The sequence below is a fragment of the Moschus berezovskii genome, chromosome 10 (assembly GCF_049115385.1).
Source record: "Moschus berezovskii isolate FMDL1 chromosome 10, NW_MosBer_1.0, whole genome shotgun sequence".
In the NCBI taxonomy this organism is placed as follows: domain Eukaryota; kingdom Metazoa; phylum Chordata; class Mammalia; order Artiodactyla; family Moschidae; genus Moschus; species Moschus berezovskii.
The window spans coordinates 48,931,349-48,954,376 of NC_142469.1; the positions used below are offsets into that span (position 1 = coordinate 48,931,349).

The 23,028-nt window shown below is 37.9% G+C and overlaps 1 protein-coding gene across 2 annotated transcripts in view; it reads right to left on the reverse strand.

Annotated features, from left to right (window-relative positions):
• Positions 1–947: 947 nt before the first annotated feature.
• QRSL1 (glutaminyl-tRNA amidotransferase subunit QRSL1) overlaps positions 948–23,028 on the reverse strand; it is a 34,370-nt gene continuing 12,289 nt past the window's right edge. The window contains exons 5-11 of one of the 2 annotated variants that reach the window (XM_055433331.2): positions 19,397–19,573; positions 13,366–13,541; positions 13,165–13,277; positions 12,095–12,287; positions 11,571–11,688; positions 7,582–7,787; positions 950–5,390 (exon numbers count right to left, since the gene is read on the reverse strand). In XM_055433331.2, the coding sequence (XP_055289306.1) occupies positions 5,173–5,390; positions 7,582–7,787; positions 11,571–11,688; positions 12,095–12,287; positions 13,165–13,277; positions 13,366–13,541; positions 19,397–19,573 (1,201 nt within the window). In that variant the 3' untranslated portion in view covers positions 950–5,172. Of the gene's footprint in view, positions 5,391–7,581; positions 7,788–11,570; positions 11,689–12,094; positions 12,288–13,164; positions 13,278–13,365; positions 13,542–19,396; positions 19,574–23,028 lie in introns of both variants that reach the window. The other variant, XM_088840674.1, reaches the window with a different exon arrangement.

A 23,028-nucleotide genomic window follows, 5' to 3' on the forward strand; every position in this document is an offset into this window, starting at 1 on the left:
ACTTTGAGGTATATATTTTAAAAATAAGGCAGATTAGAGGATGAACAGAGATATTAGATGGATAGATATGTGATAAAATACAGTAAAATGTCAGTAGTAGAATATAGGTGGTGGGTATGTGAGTGTTCAGTGCTTTATATTTGAAAATTTTTATAATAAAACATCAGGGAAGAAGGGGTAGACGTCATTCTGTGTCCTTCTGACTCCCCAGGCTCCATTTTTCTCACCTGCCTTTTTGCCCACTACCTGTTAGGTATTTCTCCTTGATTGTGGAATACCTCTTCAGCCCCTACAAATCATTCCTGCTTTTCCTGTTTTTATTAAGGTTAACATCATTTTTATGGATGTGAGAGTTGGACTGTGAAGAAAGCTGATCGCCGAAGAATTGATGCTTTTGAACTGTGGTGCTGGAGAAGACTCTTGAGAGTCCCTTGGACTGCAAGGAGATCCGACCAGTTCATTCTAGAGGAGATCAATCCTGGGTGTTCATTGGAAGGACTGATGTTGAAGCTGAAACTCCAATACTTTGGTCACCTGATGCGATGAGTTGACTCACTGGAAAAGACTCTGATGCTGGGAAGGATTGGGGGTGGGAGGAGAAGGGGATGACAGATGACATCCAGCCATGTCATCATCGACTCGATGGACATGAGTTTGAGTGAACTCCGGGAGTTGGTGATGGACAGGGAGGCCTGGTGTGCTGTGATTCATGGGGTCGCAGAGTCGGACACGACTGAGCGACTGAACTGAACATCATTTTTCTAGTTGAGAGCACTTCTCAGTGTAAAAGTCATATTTCTTTCCCTCCTTTCTCCCATACCCTTAAATCCAATTACGCTCCAAATTCTTGTGATTTTCACTTTGTCTCTTCTTTCCCACTAAAACTACCTTAATTCTGCACCAGTTATACCTGCATCCTAGTAGCTATTTCCATGGAGAACTAGAGTAGGATAAGTAAAATAATTCACATGTAATTAGATGCTCCATGTCTTTTGACGTGCTTGTGATAGATTGGTTCTAACAGTATACTGTATTGGAATTTACCTGGTTATTATAAGCCTTAAAACTTTGAATTTCAGCCTCGCAAACACTCCTGTCACAGAAAACAGAAAGAATTCTGCACTGATTGGCCTCTGAAGACAACTGGTCCTGCTATATGAACTCTGCTGAAGTTGTCCATTTTCATCTTGGCAGATACCCGACACCAGTTCTATCATACTATTCCGCTGGTCTATTTTGCAACTAATTTCACCAAGAAATGAAGTTACTTACCAACAGATGCCCCAGGGGTACTTCATTAACTGTCCCCACCCCACCCACCCCCAATGGCTAGTCTAGCTATCTGTAGGGAATAGCAACCTTAAACTTTTCCTGTTAAAATAGTTGTAGATAAGATGTAATATTTCAGGGTCTCAACCATCTATGTATATGTGGGACTGGAACTGAGTTTTATGAGGAGGAAGAGCTTGGCTCTGTCAAAGAGTTTCCCCCTCTCACTTGGTTGCCAAGGCACGAGGGCCTTTTAAAAAGCCTTCAAGTCTTTGAACCCTGCGTTAGTCAATTCTTTATCAAAGGCTCATGGAAATTGCTTTAGAAACACATAGTTCATCATTTCTTCCAGATGTTTTAAACTTTATCCTCAGTAGAAGCCAGATCACCAGAGCCATTATAGCTGGTCTCTAGCATAAGTTTTTAGTAAATTGCTGTTTGGCCATATTAATGTGTAGCATATATGGGAAAATGGTAATTTCATGATTGTTTGCATTTATTTATAGTTCCAAACTTTTGAGTACTTGTCATGCTACGCTAGGTGCTTTAACGGCATCATTTAAATTTAATCCTCCAACCATACCTTGGAATAAATATTATTTCCATTTCACAGGTCAAGACACTGAAGCTCAGACAGGTTACATAAGTTGCAAATGGCAGTAATAGGACTCAAACCCAGGTTTATCTATTTTTAAATCTGGTGAACTTTCCCACTTTCCCACTGTGTCATACTATATAGCCTTAAGCATCTGTATAAATACCTTGATGAACATTGTAATTTTTACTTATTCCCGGTTTTAACTTTTCCCCCTATTTTATCAATTCAATGCTTTCCTCAACTATTTAATGGCATTTTAATAATACATTTTTTAATAAAGTGCCTAGAATCCTTTTGGATTTATATTCCACTGTGGTATAAAGAAAAAGGAATAAAAATCCTGCAATTACTTTTATTTAATGTTTACTGGGGTTTTCTGGTGTTATTTGCTTTTGTTAAATTTTCAGGTTTCTGTTCTAGTGTACACATGGCCTGAGTTATGAAATAACTGAGGAAAGCCTTCTACTTTAAACTGTCCTCTGGCGCTTCTAAGTCCTATGAGTAAATTTTACCTGAGGCTTGCACAGGCAACACCTTTAACCGTGGTATAATCAGATATTTGAGTAAAGGGAGGGAGAGTAAAAGTTAATAAATGAAAGTTCATAGCAGAAACCATTAATATTGTGACTATTTCATTACTTTGGTCCCTTCCTTTGACTGGAAGAGGGTGTGACAGTTTACAGAATTTTCGAGGTCTACTTTACTGGTGCCCTGTAACCAGATCTCTTCACTGTTCTTCAGATTCTGTTCTAAAATCCTAAAGATATTTCTTGTCCACTATAGAAGGTGCCTAGCAGGCTATAGTCTATGGGGTCGCAGAGTCAGACGTGACTTAGTGCCTAAACCACATAGAAGGTGCGGGTGTCTTCCTCATAGGAATCACCGCCCCCTGTCATAAGTTCCTCTTTTGTACCATGCTATCTTTTCTAGATGATACACAGTCCTGTGTTCCTGACAACCTGGTGTGATACAGCCAATCAAATTCCGCCTCTCTAGTTTCAAGTGATTTTCTTGATAATGATAGGTGGGGGCCAACATGGATTTGGCTTGGACTTGGCTCTGTGGTGTCAGGTGCCAAGTTTCACGAATGTATCGCATTTTTTCCCTCCAGCAACCCTTCTGCTGTTGAATGTCTTTTGCTCTGTTGCTCTGTCTTATCAAGGCACTCATCTCACACTTGCAGTCACCTTCACCTTTCTGACGTGCTCTGCTCTGACAGCCCTGTTGCTCATAGTTTCAGGGTTTAATTAGCTGAGACACAGAAACCATTTTCCATTTTAAATTCTCAGACAGTGATTTGGCAAAATGAGATCTACCAGATTTAGGGTAAAGATGAAAAAGAAAGAACAGATTAGGTATCATTTCACGCTAGTTGGGTGTTATTATGTGAAAACGATGTAAATGTTTCACTTCCTTATTTCAAGTCATTAGTGCAACTCAAGTAGAGACACAGGAATATGAGAAACTATTCTTTGAAAATCTTTTATTTCAAATTATATACACCTAAAAGACTGGGGTAAAGATTTATTTGCTTGCCATTTGCATCATACTCTTTCCCCCAACTAAGGGTTTTCTCTTGTTATAAAATAAAGCAATTCTGTCATGAATTTCTTCCTTTCAGGGATTCAGTCAAACTCTTTCAGAATACTAGTGCACTTGGCACAGAAAACTTTTATGTAGTTTATCAGATGGAGCATTTGCAAGTGGAAGGATCCCAGGGAGAAAGAAAACTATTAATGAAAAGTACCAGGCAGTTTAAACTCCCATTGCACTGTTTTCCAATAGTTCTGAGAAGGTTGTGCCTCTTATGTTTTTACTTCACGTCTTTTATATTTAGAAAAGATTTTTTTCCTTACCAAAGTGAATCTATTAAATGATAATTCAGCTCCCTACTTAAACTTATCAACAATAAATGTCAAATTAGAATTCACGATAAACATGAGAGGATAACTGTGTTCTGGTAAAGACAAATCCAAAGATGAAACCTTATAGGGGATCAAACCCAGGTCTCCTGCATTGCAGGCAGATTCTTTACCATCTGAGCTACCAAGGAAGCCCTTTATAGTGGGTAAAGGAATGCTTTTCATTAGATCTTTTTTTCCCCAAAATTTTGAATACATATTCCCATTCTTATTTGTTTGCGCTAAAGGTGCCTAAGGGGAGAGCACTTGTAAGGAAAGTCAGGAGGGTAAGAAAACCATAAGGAATAGAGAGTCTGGGGTAAGGAGGCCCATGGGCCTCTTCTCTGCATGGGCCCATGCAGCCCCACCAAGTTATCTACAAGTTTTTCATACCGGATCTTACTTGTGTATTGAAACTTTCTCACTAAAGCCATGTTCCAGTAGCTACCAATTTTTGACTTCAGTTCAGTTTGTTAGGTCATAGCAAATGTCTGACGCCACTGAGCTAGTTTGTGATTGGTAACTAGGAGAATGAACTCAGTGTAACTAGGAGTTATTCTGAGCTCCTTGGCATGGGGCTCTGGAATAGTAGAAGTAATATTTTAACTTTCAGCAGGAAAGAAGAAAAGTTCTCATTGCGGGTCTATTCTTAGAGAAGAGGAGTGTGCCCACCTGGGCTCTCCCCAGAGAGAGGAGCACCCCTGTCTGGGCCAGCAAGTTGCACTTCCTCCTGTGTTAGAGCTTCTCTTCCACCTGCTCTGCTGAGACCTAGAGGTGGATGTTCCCATTTTATTGTTTTTGTGCATTTTTAACCTCTTTTGCAGCGGCCTCTACCATGTGTTGAAATGCCTGTCAGCTGGGCTGTCTAGGCTATCTCTGGAAGTACTACTTACTGTTCATGTTTGTGCTTTGGTTGCAAAGACATACAAGTCTTGACAGGTTTACCCCCAAGCTTACTTGCACTGTAAGCAATATTCTTTTTAACGAACATTTGGAAGGCATCATTTTTTAGCAACATGTATCGCATATTATAATAGAAATGCTGTACTTGGTTTCTACTTGAGTGAGTGTGTCTGCCTCTTTGCGACCCCGTGGGCTGTAGCCCGCAGGCTCCTCTGTCCATGGAGTTCTCCAGGCAAGAATACTGCAGTGGGTTGTCATGGCCTCCTTTAGGGGATCTTTCCAACCTAGGGATTGAACCCAGGTCTCTTGTACTTTGGTTTTTACTGAGTGAAAGCTGAATAAATGCTGACAGATTATTTATAATTAACTATACCACAAGAATTTTAAAAATGACTCCAAGGAATGACTATGTCGACAATGAACCAAATTTGAAGAACATCTGACTTCTCTAGAATATAAAAACCTTTAAAAGTCATTATAATGTGTACAATATAGTTATCACTATTTTACAGAAACAGAAGCTAACTTTTCATTTTCAAAGACTGATGAGCAATCATCCATTAGCTCTTGAAGTTGAATAACAGGAAACTGGACTTGTTTTTCAAACCATTTGGCAACTGTAAGAAGCTGCTGGTCACAAAATGCACGTCCAATAAACTGTAGTCCTACTGGCAACCCTTGGCTTGAGAGGGCCATAGGGACACTCACTGCTGGCAGTCCTGAGGAAAGGAAAGAGGCCCATTAAATGCTGACCAATTCTCCACCTGACACAGAGACCTCTTCCGCTTTCCAGTGCCAATAGGTACAAGACAGGATAAGGGTTAAAAAAAAAAAAATCACAAAAATTATGACATGTATATTTTTGTATCTTCTTTGTTCATTCAATGTATCTAGGAAATCACTGTATATCTGTTCAGAGACCGCTTTCATTCCTTTTTTATAGTTGTACAGTATTCCACCATGTGGTTTTACCATAATTTATTCAACCATTCTTCTATGGTTGGGAGGTTTTGAGTGTTTTTAGTATTTAGTGATTTCACGCCATGTCCCAGTGAATTACCTTGTGTATTTTTTCAGTATTCTTGAATGTTTCTCAGATGAAGAGGAATTGCTTCATCAAAAGATAAATGTATATATTAATTAGAAATTGCCAAATTCCCCTCCAAAAAAGTTGTACCTTTTGAACTTCTATCAGCAAAATGAGAGTTTTCCTACAGCCTCACCTATAGAGTGTGTTCCTGAGTTTCTTAATTTTTTGTCAGTTTATTAGGTGAGAAATAGAGTTCAGGGTAGTTTTAATTTCAGTTTTGGGGTATCTTGTTACGCCATAAAACAAGAAAGCTTCGAAAAATTAATGGGGGCTAGTTTAAGGGTTACATACAACTTGGAGAGGGTCCTGTTAGTTAAATATGAGCATCAAAAATAATGAGAATTACTTATAATACACTGAATTTTTTAAAAAAGGAAAGCTGTTCTATAGAGAAGACTGCTAGCTAAGATACGGAGAAGGAATGATAGAAAAGTCAGCACTTTGTAATTCTCTAAGTAATACTTAATTCAGGCAAGGGTCATCAATAGATGCTAACAGTGGGTTCAGGTTTATTGGGAACACGGTCCCAACGTATCATATCACCAATTGCTTACAACTGACAAAAGGAAAATGTGCCTTCATAAGGAAAACATCTGGTAGTTACTTCCTCAACCAAAGGATTCACTTAGTTTCCACAGTGGCGCGAACTGTTATTAACTGTTTCTTGACATGAAGTGCATACAGTATTTGTGCCAAAAATGTTTAAGTCAACCCAATCATGAGGAAGCAATCTGACAAATTCAGATTATGGATGGGATATCCTACAGGTCAAGTGGACAGGACTCCTCAAAAAAGTCAATGTCACTTAAAAAATTTAAAAGGTAGAGGATTTCTTATCAGTAATTATGAAGGCTAGAAGAAACTGGCAGGACATTTTGTAAATGCTAAAGAAAAGAACTGTCAAACCAGAATCATATATCCAGAGTAGCTGTTCAAACTATAGAAATGAGAGGAAAATCAAGATATTCTCAGAAGAAAGCCTAAGAGAACTGGTTACTAGCAGATGTACCCTAAAAGAATGACAAACTCTTCTCCAAACAGAAAGGATATGATAAAACAAAGAATCTTGATGGATCAGGGAGAAATGAACACAGTAAACAAAAGTATATAGATAAATACAACAGACTTTTCTCTCTGCTCTCGAGTTTTCTACATATATGTTTGATGATTGAAAAAACAATTGTAACAATCTGATGTGGTTCTTCATAAAAGAACATAGAGACCTGGGGGATTGTTCTAGACTTTAGTAAGAGATATCATAAACAAATATATGCAGGAAAAACACCCTATAAAAGGTATTTTTGGTACAATTGATAAAACTTAAATATGAACTGTATTTGGAATATTATTGTATTTGTGTTAGCCTTCTTAGGTATGATGATGGATGTCTTTATTCCAGATGATTCATGCTAAAAGTAGTTAGGGGTAAAGTAACATGATGTTGACACTTTCAAATTAATCAAGTAAAAGCTGTGTATGTGTGTCTTAGTCTGTCTGGGGGTAAAGGGAGAGAGGAAGGAAAAAGCAAATGAGGCAAAATGTGAACAAGGATGAACCCAGGCAAAGGACATAATGGGTATTCATTTTATGACTTTTTAAATCTTTCTGTAGGTCTGAAAATTAGTGTGTGTGTGTGTGTGTGTGTGTGCTGAATGCAAGCATGTGTATTCGGATAAATGCACACACACACACACTCCTAAGTATCCCAGAGGGACAAGCTATTGTGTTTAGGGAACAATCTAGCTAGAACCTAAGTTGAGGACCAGGACTATCTACCTAAAAATCTGGAGAAAACCAGAATGTTCTTAAGGGATCCTCACCTGCCATATTTACAGCCTGTGTAAAGATGTCATCTTGGGCACTGCGTGTCCTGTTGTCTTCCTTGATGAATTCTGCGTACGGCACTGCCTCACTCAAGGTTGTGGGAGTTAGCAGCACATCCACTCCAGAGTTAAAAACATTCACAAAATCATTAGCAATGAGCCGTCTCACTTTCTGTGCTTTGACAAAATAATTCTCATAATTTCTGTGGGGAAAAAAAAGTTGACATTTTAAGGGCTTTTTGTTATTTCTTTCAGTGAATTCTCATGCATAAGACTTGTTAAAGAATCACTGGATTCTTGGCCTGTAGGAGCAGGTACCATTAAGATCCCCAACACATAAAAATCAATTTTGTTTAATCACGCTGTTATTCTAAAAGTAGATGCAATTCTGCACATATAATCACAAATTATTAACACTTCCAGGGACATCATTAAACCAGAACATTCATTTTCAGGTGAGGAAAATCAAGGGCATAGCAACTAAATGACTTTCCAAAGGCTGCAAAGATTAGCGTTGGCAGAGGAAGGAGCAGAACTTAGATCTCTGGAGGCATGTTCCAATCCTCTTTCTATTATAATGTCCTATTTCATCTACAGTTATAATTATTATAAGAGTTCTGAAGTTTTGGAGAATTCTAACACTAGAAAACAGACACTGGAAACAGTAACTGAGGAAAGTATGCAGTGTTTGCAATTTTGTATCTTATAGACAGGAGCAGCCCAGGAATGGAAATGTGAAACTCCTGGAAAGATGCTTCAGGCTGCCTACTGAATAGGAGAAGATATTTGCAAATGATATACCTGATAAGGTGTTAATATACAAAATATGCAAAGAACTCACACAACTCAACATCAAAAAAAAAAAAAAATCAGAAAATGGGCAGAAGACCAGAATAGACGTTTTTCCAAAGATATATGGATGGCCAACAAGCACATGAAAAGATGCTCACCATCACTAATAATCAGAGAAATGCAATTCAAAACCACCATGAAATATCACCTCACACATTTCAGAATGGCTATTATCAAAGACAGCAAGTATTGTCAAGGATGTAGAGAAAAGGGGAACCTTCATGCACGGCTGGTGGGAATATAAAGTGGTGCAGGCTCTATAGAAAACAGTATGGAGATTCCTCAAAGAATTAAAAACAGAACGACCACACAATGCAGCAGTTCCACTCCTGGGTGTTTATCCAAAGAAAACAAACACATTTGAAAAGATATATGCACCCCTATGTTCACTGCAGCATTGTTTACAATAGTCAAGATATGGAAACCACTTAAATGTCCACGATAGATGAATGGATAAAGATGGAGTATATACACAATGGAAGATTAACCATAAAGAAGAATGAGATTTTGTTCTGTGGGACAACATGGATAGATCTAGAGGCTATTATGCCAAGTGAAGTTAAGTGAGAGAAAATACTATATGATTTCACTAAATCTATGGAATCCAAAATCAAAACAAATGAACAAACATAACTAAACAGAAACCAAGTCATAGATAAATAGGTGGTTGCCAGAGGCGGAGGGTGGTGCGAGGGAAGGAGAGAAATAGGCAAAGGAAACTGAGTTACAAACTTTCAGGTATGAATGGTACAGTGTGGGGAATATAGTCAGTAATTATGTAATATCTTTAAATGGTGACAGATGACATCTACACTTACCATGGTGATCGTTTTGAAATGCATAGAAATGTCAAATCACGATGGTGTGCACCAGGAACTGACCTAGTGTTGTAGGTCAATTGTATTTCAAAAACAAAGTCATACATAAAGTGATGAGATTTGTTGTTATCAGAAGGAGGAGGCAGGGGAAGGGGGAAAAGGATGAAGATGGTCTAAGCGCACAAACTACTGGTTATGAGTAAGTACAGGGATGCAATGTAGAACATGATAAATATAATTAACACTGCCATATGTTATACAGGAATGCTGTCAAGACTAAATCAAAAGAGTTCTCATCGTAAGAAAATGTTTTCTTCCTAGTTCTTTAATGTTGTATCTGTATGAGATGATGGATGTTTCCTAAACTTATTGTGGTAATAAAAAGTAATAAAGGATATGGTTACGCCCCACACTCTCCCTCCCCCAAAGAAAGGACATTTACTTTACTGAAAAGATTAAGGAATTAGCCAGACTCAGGAGTGACTATAAGTCAATGATGGAAAGAAAGGGGGAAAAAATACTCTAGATCCTCTTGAAACTGTTAATGAAGGTTGGCAAAAGGATTAGCTATTTTATTGATAACTTCAGTTTCCTCATCTGTAAAATTGGATATAACAATTCCAACCTTGCATGTACCAAATACAATGAGATAAAAATGAGAGATCTTTTTTATCTTGAAAGAATGCTATAGAAATACCAGATGTGTCTCTTATCATTTGACCACAGGGTTTATAGGGTGATGAACTCAGGCATCACGTATAATTTACCCAGCAGCTGATGGCTTAACTAACATATTAAAACTGAATTTGATAAAAGAACAAATACTTATATTAAATTTCTTCCTATTTTTAATATGCTTCACAACTGGAAAACTAGACAAAATGGAACAGCCATTTTCAGACATGAGACAGCAGGTATTCAGAAGAGAAGGAAAGCAAACAGCAAAGCCCTTTGATTTCCTCATTAATCAAATAATAGTTTTTGTTTTCCAGCTTTGAGATATAATTGAGTATAAAATTCTGTAGTTTTAAGGTTTGCAACATGATTTGATATATATATATATATATTGCAAAATTACCACCACAGTAAGATTAGTTAACACATTCATCATCTCACATAGAGTTTTTTGTGTATGTGGTAAGAACATTTAAGATCTACTCTCAGCAGCTTTCAAGTATGTAGTACAGTGTTGTTACCTATAGTAATTAGGTTGTACATCACATCCCCAGAACTTACCTTATCCGCAGGAGTCTGTACCCTTTGACCAACATCTCCTCTCTTTCCCCGGCAACTACCATTCCACTGGGTCTGTGGCTTTGGGTTTTTTTTCCCCTAGATTCCACATATAAGTGAGATCATATAGTATTTGTCTTTCTCTGACTTATTTTGCTTAAGATAATGCCCTCAAGGTCCACGCATGCTGTCACAAATGAAGGATTTCTTTTGAATAGTAAATAATACTCTTGAATAATAATGAATGTTCCACTGTGTGTGTGTGGGTGGATATACACACACAGCATATTTTCTTTTTCCATTCATTTGCCAATGGACACTAGTTTGTTTCCATGTCTTGGCTATTGTGAATAATGCTGTGAGGCAGTGATTTCTTTCCTTCAGATAATATACCCAGAAGTAGGATTTCTGGTTCATATGGTAGTTCTAGTTTTAATTTTTTGAGGAATCTGCATACTGTTTTTCAGAGTAGCTGTTCATAGTATTTTTGGAAAAAGGAATGCTAACTACTGGCCCTAAGGAGATGCACAGATGAATAAAATGCTTTCTATCCATATACATGTATATCCATACATGCCCATTATACAGATGCAAAACGCCACGAAGCTGTTCAGTACATTCTTGCTTTGTCACACTTAACATGTTCTCTTAGACAGACTTGGTGGTATTATTCACAAGATGATGAAAAACTTATACCAAAATCATAGTAATTTAGAATTCTCTCTTGGAGCAGTTACACGATGCAAGGGAAAGTTAGGTTGATTCACTAACCTTTTAAAGAGAGACCAATGTAACTTCCTGCTTAAGGCTCTCACAGCAGGAGGACAATGCAGCAATAGGGGACATTTAATGAAGCTAAAACCCTTTAGGCTTCCTAATTGGCTTGCTAGAGCATCAGTGTTTTGTTTTGTTTTTTAATAACCAGGAGCCAAAAGTACCAAAAACAGGCCTTAACTTATGATTTCTAATTCAAATCATAAGGATTTTGCTTCCTTAGCAAAGTTTATAAGACCTGACAGGCATGCTACTACTTTACTCTGGAGTTCTCAAGAATGGGGAAAATTCCTATACGGATCATCTTACTCTTTTAATAAGAAAAAGTTTCCTGAGAGGATTCTCCCTCTCACCACATCATTGAACCCTTCTCTCCTGGTTGCGGCATACATGGCTTCAGTAGACACATCACTGTCACACCTGTGACCTGAAAACAAAAGAGATGAACATTGCTTGAAAAGGAAGTCAACTTTTGGCTGAAAAGCAGGTCTCGAGTCACATTTGTGGCCAATACTAAAATTTCAGAAGACTGACCTTAATGGATTCTCTTCTTTACATGCCTTGGGACTAACTGACCCATCAGCAATCAAGAAAGAGAAGAAAGTAACGAAGAGGGAAATTTCATTTGTTCACTCCCTCATTTGTTCATCCATTTACCATGAGTTATGATGATGAACAGTGTGAGTATAATGCTAAAATGACAACAGTAAAAGGATCCTCTAATTTACTTCTCTAAATCATTAACATTATCCCAGGCAATAATATTTTTTGTCATTAATAAGTGAAAATGTTTGAGAAAACTTCCCTAAAAGTCCAAAACACAGGCACTTTACCATATTCTAGCCCATCAAATCTTGCCATATTCGATGCCACTTCCGATGTACACAATACGTGGTAGCACACAATTGAGTAACTGGTATGGGGCAGGGAGACTTCAATTACTTTGGCCCCCTCAGACTCAAAGAGATTAGCAGCTTTGGACCAAAGAGATTGTACTTCACTTGACAATTCTGGTGTAAGATACTCCTAATTGGAAAAAGTCAAAATATAGAAATCAGAACTTCCAAATAGACGGTTTTACAAAAATGTGTACCCCAGAACCTCTGGCAATATATTAGAAAACCTGATTAAATTGATAGTAGGTGGCTAGAAAGACTGAACTAATTTAAGAGCATTTATGGCACGACAAGCACAATACTAGATATTGTGAACTGGATATAATATTAAAGACTGGAGATCTGGTTGGACAACTTATATTTATTAAACGTTCATTATGTCAGGCACTCTGCTAGATGCTTTCCAAAGGTTCTCTCATTGAACGCTTTTAACAGTCCTATGATGTAGGCATTATCATCCTTCATGTTATTAATGAAAAATATTGAGACTAGAGAAGTTAAGTAACTTTCCTAATGTTACACAGTAGGCAAACAGAGGATCTAGGATTCCCAACTAGGTCTGTTTCACTCTAAATCCTTAAAAATAGGCACACCTATTACCTTAACTGAAAATTTAAAAGATTTTACAGTATTTCTCTACAGCAGTGCTCTCAACTGGGGGCAAATTTATCCTCTTCCTCTCAACCGGGGGACATGTGGTAATGTCTACAGACAGTTTGACTTGTGGGGTAGAGGTGTTAGCATAGGGGTGGGGATGCTACCTCTAGGGGTAGAGACCAGTGATGCTGCTAAACATCTTACAATGCAGAAGACAGTCTCCCAGGACAAAAACTTATTGTTAAGCTGAAAATTAAACATTTAGAAGGTGAGTGATTTTACGTATCTCCTTTTACGTGCTCAGGTCAGATAGCTAATAAAAGTGGCAGAGCAGCGATTCAAACTCAACCAGTCTGTTTCCCAAGTCTGTTGTCTGTATTTGACTTGACAGTACTTTTGTAAAGAGTTACCTTTGGAATTCCTATACATAGTTTGCTCACATCTGTCAAACTGGGAAGTGTAAATGGTTTAACAGGATCTTGAATTGTGGTAGAATCTTTGGGATCGTGCCCAGCTAGTATACCTGTAAGTAGAAGTATTGATGAGTGACAGACACATTGTTTTTCAGTGAACTAATAATGCTTTGAAACGACATGGAATCACATAAATACCCAACACAGTGGCTGCATCATCCACACATCTGGTTAAGATTCCTGGCACATCCATTGAATTCACCAGGGGAATGAGACCATGACGAGAAACTAGGCCATAGCTTGGTTTTAAACCAACAACCCCGCAGTGGGCAGCTGGATTTCTGGTTGATCCTCCTGTATCTGATCCTAAAGCCCTGAAATTTAAATGGAATTCTCTTTAGCAGGATAACATCTCTCTAATTATATCTGAAATCTATCTTTTTAAAATGTATACTTTTAAAGTTGTTTTCTCCTGATTATACAAAAATAAAACATGCTCATAGCAGAGAATTCTTAAAATATAGAGAAGTGTAAAAATGTAACAAAATATTCTACCACTCTGAGACACACTGCTAACATTTTGGCATATGAACTTTAAGTCTTTTTTTTAATGATTTTTTCTTTCAAAGTTCAGGTCATTCTGTAATCATAAGTTTCCATCTCTTTTTTTCTTATCATGAGACTTTTACTATGTTATAAAGATTACTGAAAATTTTAAATATGTATCTATCAATTGGCAATTCCCAACTGATTCCCAATTCCTATCACAGGAATTATACAATATTATACAAATCTTTCAGTTCTTTATTTTTTATTGAAGTATAGTTGATTTATGATGTGTTAATTTCTGCTACACACCAAAGTGATTTAGTTATATACATATATACAATTTTTAAAATATTCTTTTCCATTATGGTTTATCCCAGGTTACAGGATATAGTTCCTTGTCCTATAGATAAACCTTCTTGTTTATCTATTCTATATGCATCTACTAACCCCAAACTCCCAGTCACAAGTCTATTCTCTGTCTAAAAGTCTGTTTCATAGATTCAATTTGTGTTACATTTTAGATTTCACATATAAATAATATCATATGGTATTTGTCTTTCTCTGATTTACTTCACTTAGTATGATAATCTCTAGTTGCATCTATGTTGCTGCAAATGGTATTACTTCATTCTTTTTTATAGCTGAGTAGTATTCTAGTGTATATATGTACCACACCTTTATCCATTCATCTGTCAATGGACATTTAGATTGTTTCTATATCTTGGGTACTGTGAATAGTGCTGCTATGAATGAACACAGGGGTGCATGTATTGTTTTGAATTATAGTTTTGTTTGGATATATGCCTAGGAGTAGGGCTTCCCTGGTGGTTCAGTCGGTAAAGAATCATCTGCAATGCAGGAGACCCAGCTTCAATCCCTGGGTTGAGAAGATCCCCTGGAGCAGAAAATGGCAACCCGCTTCCGTATTCTTGCTTGGAAAATCCCATAGATGGAAGAGCCTGGCGGGTTACAGTCCATGGGGTTTTAAGAGTCGGACACAACTTAGCAACTCAGCCATGCCTAACTAAGAGTGGGATCCCTGGATCATATGGTGATTCTGTGTTTAGTTTTCTGAGGAACCTCCATACTGTTCCACAGTGGCTGCACCAATTTACATTTCTATCAACAGTGTAGGAGGGTTCTCTTCTCTCCACACCCTCTCCGGCAGTTGTTTTTTGTAGACTTTTTAATGATGGCCATTTTGATCAGTGTGAGCTGGTGTGGTACCTCATTGTAGTTCTGATTTGCATTTCTCAGTGATTAGGGATGTTGAGTATCTTTTCATGTGCCTACTGGTCATGTCTTTTTTGGAGAAATATCCATGTAGGTCTTCTGTCCATTTTTTGATTGGGTTATTTGTTTTTTGCTGTTGAGTTGTGTAAGTTGTTTGTACATTTTGGGGATTAAGCCCCTGTCAGTCACATTGTTTGCAAATATTTTCTCCCATTCTCTAGGCTGTCTTTTCATTTTATGGTTTCCTTTGCTGTGCAAAAGCTTGTAAGTTTGATTAGTTTCCATTTATTTTTGTTTTTGTTTCTGTTGCCTCAGAAGACCTAAGAAAACACTGGTACGATTTATATACATACAAATCTTATATCTTCTTTTAATATCAATTTTATGGTATGCTTATACAAACTAAACACACCCCTCCAGGAATTCAGATACAGCCATTCTGCTACCCCATTTAGAATCATGACTAGAAATGTACTCTGATTTATTTAAACTGCTATATTGTTGCAAACTAGAATAACTGCATAGTAGAGTACTTTGAGGAGAAGGCAATGGCAAGCCACTCCAGTACTCTTGCCTAGAAAATCCCATGGACTGAGGAGCCTGGCAGGCTGCAGTCCATGGAGTCGCTACGAGTCAGACATGACCGAGTGACTTCACTTTCACTTTTCACTTTAACACATTGGAGAAGGAAATGGCAACCCACTCCAGTGTTCTTGCCTTGAGAATCCCAGGGACAGGGGAGCCTGGTGGGCTGCCGTCTCTGGGGTCACACAGAGTCGGACACGACTGGAGTGACTTAGCAGCAGCAGCAGAAGAGTACTTTGTTGGAGAAGGCAATGGTAAGCCACTCCAGTATTCTTGCCTGGAAAATCGCATGGACAGAGGAGCCTGGTGGGCTGCAGTCCCTGGGGTCCCTACTAGTCAGACACAACTGAGCGACTTCACTTTCACTTTTCACTTTCACACGTTGGAGAAGGAAATGGCAACCCACTCCAGTGTTCTTGCCTGGAGAATCCCAGGGACGGGGGAGCCTGGTGGGCTGCCGTCTATGGGGTTGCACAGAGCTGGACACGACTGAAGCGACTCAGCAGCAGCAACAGCAGAGTACTTTGTAGGAGAAGGCAATGGCACTCCACTCCAATACTCTTGCCTGGAAAATCCCTTGGATGGAGGAGCCTGGTAGGCTGCAGTCTATGGGGTCGCTGAGAGCCAGACACAACTGAGCGACTTCACTTTCACTTTTCACTTTCATACATTGGAGAAGGAAATGGCAACCCACTCCAGTGTTCTCGCCTGGAGAATCCCAGGGACGGGGGAGCCTGGTGGGCTGCCGTCTATGGGGTTGCACAGAGCTGGACACGACTGAAGCGACTCAGCAGCAGCAACAGCAAAGTACTTTGTAGGAGAAGGCAATGGCACTCCACTCCAATACTCTTGCCTGGAAAATCCCTTGGATGGAGGAGCCTGGTAGGCTGCAGTCTATGGGGTCGCTGAGAGCCAGACACAACTGAGCGACTTCACTTTCACTTATCACTTTCATACATTGGAGAAGGAAATGGCAACCCACTCCAGTGTTCTTGCCTGGAGAATCCCGGGGATGGGGGAGCCTGGTGGGTTGCCATCTATGGGGGCGCACAGAGTTGGACACGACTGAAGTGACTTAGCAGTAGTAACAGAGTACTTTGTAGGGAGTTGCCTGGCAGCCCAGCAGTTAGAACTCTGCGCTTTCACTGGCGAAGGTCTGAGTTTAATCCCCGGTCAGGGAACTAAGATCCCACAACTGTGCGGTGCAGCCATAAATAAATAAATAAAGCACTTTCTAATAAACACCTTTAAACATAAATCTTTGCCCATATATCTCTAGCTTCTAAGAGTTAATAGGTCAAAGGGTCTACCTGTCATTATAAGTTCTAAATATATTTTGTTAAATTACTTGTCAGAAAGGTTATGACAATTTATATTCCCAATTGCAATGAATCACATTGCTTTATCTTTCATTCCCTGGTGGCTCAGATAGTAAAGCATCTACTGCACTGTGGGGGACCCCAGTTTGATTCCTGGGTTGGGAAGATCCCCTGGAGAAGGAAATGGCAACTCACTCCTGTATTCTTGCCTGGAAAATCCCATGGACGGAGGAGCCTGGTAGGCCACAGTCCGTGGGGTTACAAAGAGCTGGACACGACTGAGCAACTTCACTTTCACCATCACTGAATACTAGCAGTTCTTAACATCTGATTATTTTGATAAAAGATTTGTTAATGTGCATTTTGAGTAATTTTTCAAACTTATTTGTGTTTGCATTACTCAACTATGAAGTGTCTGTTCACTGCTCTGCTCAGTTACCTATATAGTCTGTGTTTTTCTTATTTAAAAAAAAAAGAAACACTTAACATTAGGCTAAGTGAAACGAGTCACGAAAGCACAAATACTGCACAATTTTACCTATATGAGGTACCTTGAGTGGTCAAATTCACAGAGACATAAAGTAAAAGACTTTACTTTTAAAGTAAAAGCCAAGGGCTGGGGACACGGGGAGGGGGGTAAATGGGAGGCTTTTAAGGAGTACAGAGTTTAAGTTCTGCAAATGAAACAAGTTCTAGAGACTGGCTGAATGATAATGTGACTACTTAACACAACTGAATCATATACTTTAAAAGGATTAAGATAAATTTTAATTGTATGTATATTTTCCACAATTAAAATTTTTTAACTATTTCAGGAAAAAAGGTTTTTCTGATTAGAAAATCGCAATGTCCACTGTAAAAATTAAAATATTCTATATGATCTATAAAGTGAGATTTCTTATGATCGGTCCCCAGAATTACCACTTTTTACGTATATTTATCCAGATACTTCCATGCAACTAACATATTCACGTATGTAATTGTTACGTTTAACAGAAATAAGGTCATACAATACATACTGTTCTGCAACTTGTCTTCCACTTAACAGTGTATTTTGGATTTCTTCCCATGTCATGACATAGTGCTCTAACTCATTCTTTTTAGTGGCTGCATAGTACTCCTAGAATTTCCCTGTTTTGAAAACTATTATAAAAGAAAAAAATCGATAGGGAAGGAAACAAATCAGGACACCTGACAGTCTGGGGCCCATTCAATCTGGAATCACTTTGGGTCTGAGCCCCTCCTGAGCACACTCAGACTGAGGCTTTGGGCTGAACAAGGCTCATGGGCCTATCACATGGTCCTCGTGCTAGACAGAAAACGCAAATTAATGGCCTTTCTTACCAAGTCCTCTTGAGCCACAGAATCAGATTGCTGCTTTCACGGTTTCTAAAAGGACACGTTTTCTTATTAGGATTCCCTGACAGCTGTGTAAAAGTAAAACCTGCATTTCCATAGGAATTACGTGTCAAAGTGCCACCTTCTCAAAGCGCAGTCAGTAAGATGAACACTAAGCGGGGTGATGAGGACAGAAAAAAGCACCTAACCCTGCAATCCTCGCTTGTCAGAACTCTCGTTAATATTAATGCGGTGCTATAAAATTCCACAGAGAGAAAAAGAAATGGTTTTACTTGTTAACAAGATTTCTGGGAAACAAAAAAAATAAAAACCTGTAGAATCTAAATCTCCATAGGGCTAAAAAAATATATAAATAATTTATTGATTGCAATGCCTGTGAAACAGCTTAGTTTCAGTGGATAATTAAGGAGAGGTAAAATACATATAGTACTACTAAAGAAAACATTCTATTTGGTTAAACTGAAACCAATAAAATAAATATAGTAACAGCAATATTTATTTACTCTTTTTTAGATGGTTGAGATATGCTTTACAAATGTGACTTAAGACATAAAGCATGATTGATAGATTCAGAATACAAAGTATGACAGTTGAACAAATCACCTCCCTACAAATTTGAAAAACTTTACTTACTGATATATATTTTTAGTTGCAGATTTATAAAAACACTTCTTAAAATACTCTATTGATAAATATTAGCCTTTTCTTTCCTTCCTTCCTTTTTTGGCAAAGTTGGGTTTAGCTGAAGGATAAATCACAGCTAATAATTTAGCTCAGTAGCACTCAACTAAAGCCAAGGTATGTTAATCTCTAAATATATGTACAATCAGTGAGCAGATACACAAATAAATAATTTTAAAAATGAAATTCAATTAAGTCTGGTTAAGCTAACTGATTTATTCTTATTCTAGAAGATCTGTAAAATCATGATTTAAAGAAGACCAGATACTATACAGGAAGGTTTTAAATGTCTTAAAGTTAATGTATAAAATATACGTAAGTGTACTGTATAGTTGAGGGTATTTCTAAGATACAATTTTGATATACCACTGAGCACAAATAGCTCACTAAGGAGAAATAAAAATACCAAGGTATGAATGAATCTATTGTTGGATTGTGTGTATGGTTTATGACTATCGGTATTGGGTTGGGTTCTAAAGTACAGATAGAAAAAAATATCTTACGCAAAGCACGTGAACGCTGACACAGCTGCCGCACTTCCTCCTGAGCTTCCTCCAGTTATAAGCCAATTTGAATCCTCATTCTCACTGTGAAAGTTCTGTTTCCTCTTTTCTCTATATTGTTTTGAATAACTCCACGGGTTTTTAACTGGTCCAAATATGCCATCTGTGCTTCCAGATCTGAGACGAAGAAGTGAAGCAAGATATCTTAATAAAACTCTTTTTATGTGATCTCCTGATTACATCATTTGCTTCTAACACTATATAATCCACTGTGACTTGAATTAGAAAGGTAGGAAGGCTGCTGAGTTGTAGCTTGCTTTAATTAGATGGTTGAGGAGTTGAAGGATGAGAAGTAAAAGCATTTGTGGCAGAAAGTTGGAAAAAAAACCAGTCTGTTAAGAAAAGGAAATTTTTATCCCAACTGATATCCAATTCAGCATAAGAGGATTTTCTTCATAAATTAACGTCTTCCAATTGAAAAGTGTCACAAACATCTTCCAAACAGTTAACAAGTAGTCTTTTGAAGGAATTCCTCTTTTAATCAGAAGTTTTAAGAGGGCAATTCCCTGACAGTCCAGTGGTTAGGACTCCAAACTTCCACTGCAGGGGGCACAGTTCCCACCTCTTGGTGGGGAACTAAGATCCCACAAGCTGTGTGGTTCAGCCAAAAAAAAAAAAAAAAGAACTTTTCAGGGAGATATTCTTAGTGAATGATAATAACCTTTTTTACTTTTGAAAAAACTTCAACCTAATAGACTTACAAAAAAAAAAAAACTATGAAAAAGCTTATAATCCTTCCCCCAGGCTCACCTACTGTTCACATTTCACCCATCTGTTTTATCATTTGTGTGCTCTGTGTGTGTGGCTGAACGTAATTTTCCTGAACTACCTAAGAGTAAATTATACATATTATGGCCCTTTACCCCAAATACTTTAGTATGTATTCAGTATGCTTTTCCTAAGACAAAGAATAGTCTCTTACACGGTCACAGTATAGTTATCTCAGTAAATTTAACAGCAATACAATACTTTCATCAAATCTACCACACGTAATCCAATTTTGTCGTTTGATCCAATAATGTCCTTTATAACATTTCCCCTCCAGTATAGGATCAAGTCTAGAGTTAAGAACTATATTAAACTTTTCTCTTTAACCTCTTTAACTTTTTTCACCAACCAAGAACACTGAGTTGTTTCCTGTTTTTAGCAATTTGAATAAAGCCACAATAAATACTGTAGTGAAAGGCCCCAGCCAGCGCTTCTGTATAAACATAAGCCTTCATCTCCTGGGTAAATACCTAGGTTTGAGATTGCTGGCTCTTATGGTAAGTGTATGTTTAACTTTATAAGAAACTGCTATTTTCCAAAGTGGCTATACCATTTTGCATTCCCTACCAGCATTGTATGAGAATCCAGTTGCTCTCCATCCCTGTCAGTACTTGATACTGTCATTTTTTAAGCCATTCTAATGATTAGGTATAAGTACTTCAGTGTGGTTTTAATTTGCATTTCCTTAATGACTAACCATGTTTGATGTGTTTGTCAATTGTGTATCTTCTTTGATATATGATTTTGTATCTCTTTACATCTCATTTTTTAAAAAAACTGGTTTTCTTATTATTGAGTTGGAAAAGTTTCGATATATACTGGACACCAGTTCTTGGTCAGACATATGTCTTGCAAATATTTTTGCTAAGTGTGTGGCTTGTTTTTTTAATTTTTAACAGTGTATTAAGTACAAAAGTTCTTAATTTTAATGAAATTCAATTTACCAGTTTTTAACTTTACAGATTGTACTTTATATATTCCATCTAAGAAATCTTTGTACAATTAAAGGTCACAAAGATTTTCTCCTACACTTCTAGGAGTTTTAGGTTTTAACTTCTTTAGCTTCTTTTAATCTGGAACATTTTCACAGCCTTTTTTTTTTTATGATATTGACATTTTAATAAAAGATATCTCATTTCAGATTTGTCTTTTGCCTCCTTGTTATTAGCTTCTGGTTACACATTTTCAGCTGGAACACTGCATAGTGTTCCTTCTCAGGGTAGGAGGTACACAGTATCACTTCGCCCTCATTGGTGATGTTCATGCTGACCAGCCGTTCAAGGCAATGTCCTAAAAACCTAGGTTCAAGTTTATTCCCACAGATTTATTTATTCAACACATATTTACTAGGTTCGATCCAACCAGTCCATTCTAAAGGAGATCAATCCTGGGTGTTCATCGGAAGGACTGATTCTGAAGCTGAAACTGCAATACTTTGGCCACCTCATGAGACGAGCTGACTCACTGGAAAAGACTCTGATGCTGGGAAAGGTTGGGGGCGGGAGGAGACGGGGACGACAGAGAATGAGATGACTGGATGGCATCACCGACTCTGTGGATATGAGTTTGAGTGAACTCCGGGAGTTGGTGATGGACAGGGAGGCCTGGCGTGCTGTGATTCATGGGCTTGCGGAGAGTCGGACACGACTGAGCGACTGAACTGAACTGAACTCAATAGATACCAGTTTTGGAGAGTCAAGGAATCTGCTTCTATGATATAGGAAACACAGACCAAGCAAATATTACAAATGGGGAAATAAAAAGTGCTTCTGATGAAAAACTAAATGTTTTCCTCATGATCAGGAAAAAGGCAAGGATATCTGCTCTTATCATCTTTATTCAATATTGTACTTAAGGTCCTAACTGGTGCAATAAGGTAAGATAAAGAAATAAAAGTGTCTCTATTGTAGGCTACAAGATCATTCACATAAAATATACTAAATAATCTATAAGATCAGCTAGAATTAATAAGGGAGCTTAGCAAGGCCGTAGGATAAAAATAACAGGTTAACAAAGAAAAGTAAATTACATTTCCATGTATTCTAACAATGTTAAGCAATTAGAAATTGAAAAGAAAGTAACATTATCTGTAATAGTAAAGAAACATGAAATACTTGGAGATAGATATGGCAAATTATGTGCAAGATTCATATATAGAAAATCATAAATATTGCTGAGAAAAATTAAAGTCTAAATAAATGGAAAGATATAGAGTCATACATCAGAAGGCACATATTAAGATGTCAATTTTCTAAAACCTAATCTATAATTCAATACCACCACAATCAAAATCCCATCAAGCTTCTCTGTGCAATTATTAAGTCAATTCTAAAAGTTATATGGAAATGCAGAGGGCCTGCTGCTGCTGCTGCTAAGTCACTTCAGTTGTGTCTGACTCTGTGCGACCCCATAGACAGCAGCCCACCAGGCTCCCCCGTCCCTGGGATTCTCCAGGCAAGAACACTGGAGTGGGTTGCCATTTCCTTCTCCAATGCATGAAAGTGAAAAGTGAAAGTGAAGTCGCTCAGTCATGTCCGACTCTTAGCAACCCCATGGACTGCAGCCCACCAGGCTCCTCCTTTCATGGAATTTTCTAGGCAAGAGTACTGGAGTGGGATGCCATTGCCTTCTCCGCAAGGTTTATTATGAAGCTACAATAATCAAGATAGCATGATAATGGATTAGGGATACACAAATCAACAGAACAGAATACAGAAATGGACCTCTACATATGTTGGACTGATTTGTGGTAAAGGAATCAAAGTAATTTAATTTGAATTCCTACGGTCCCAGATATATAGGAT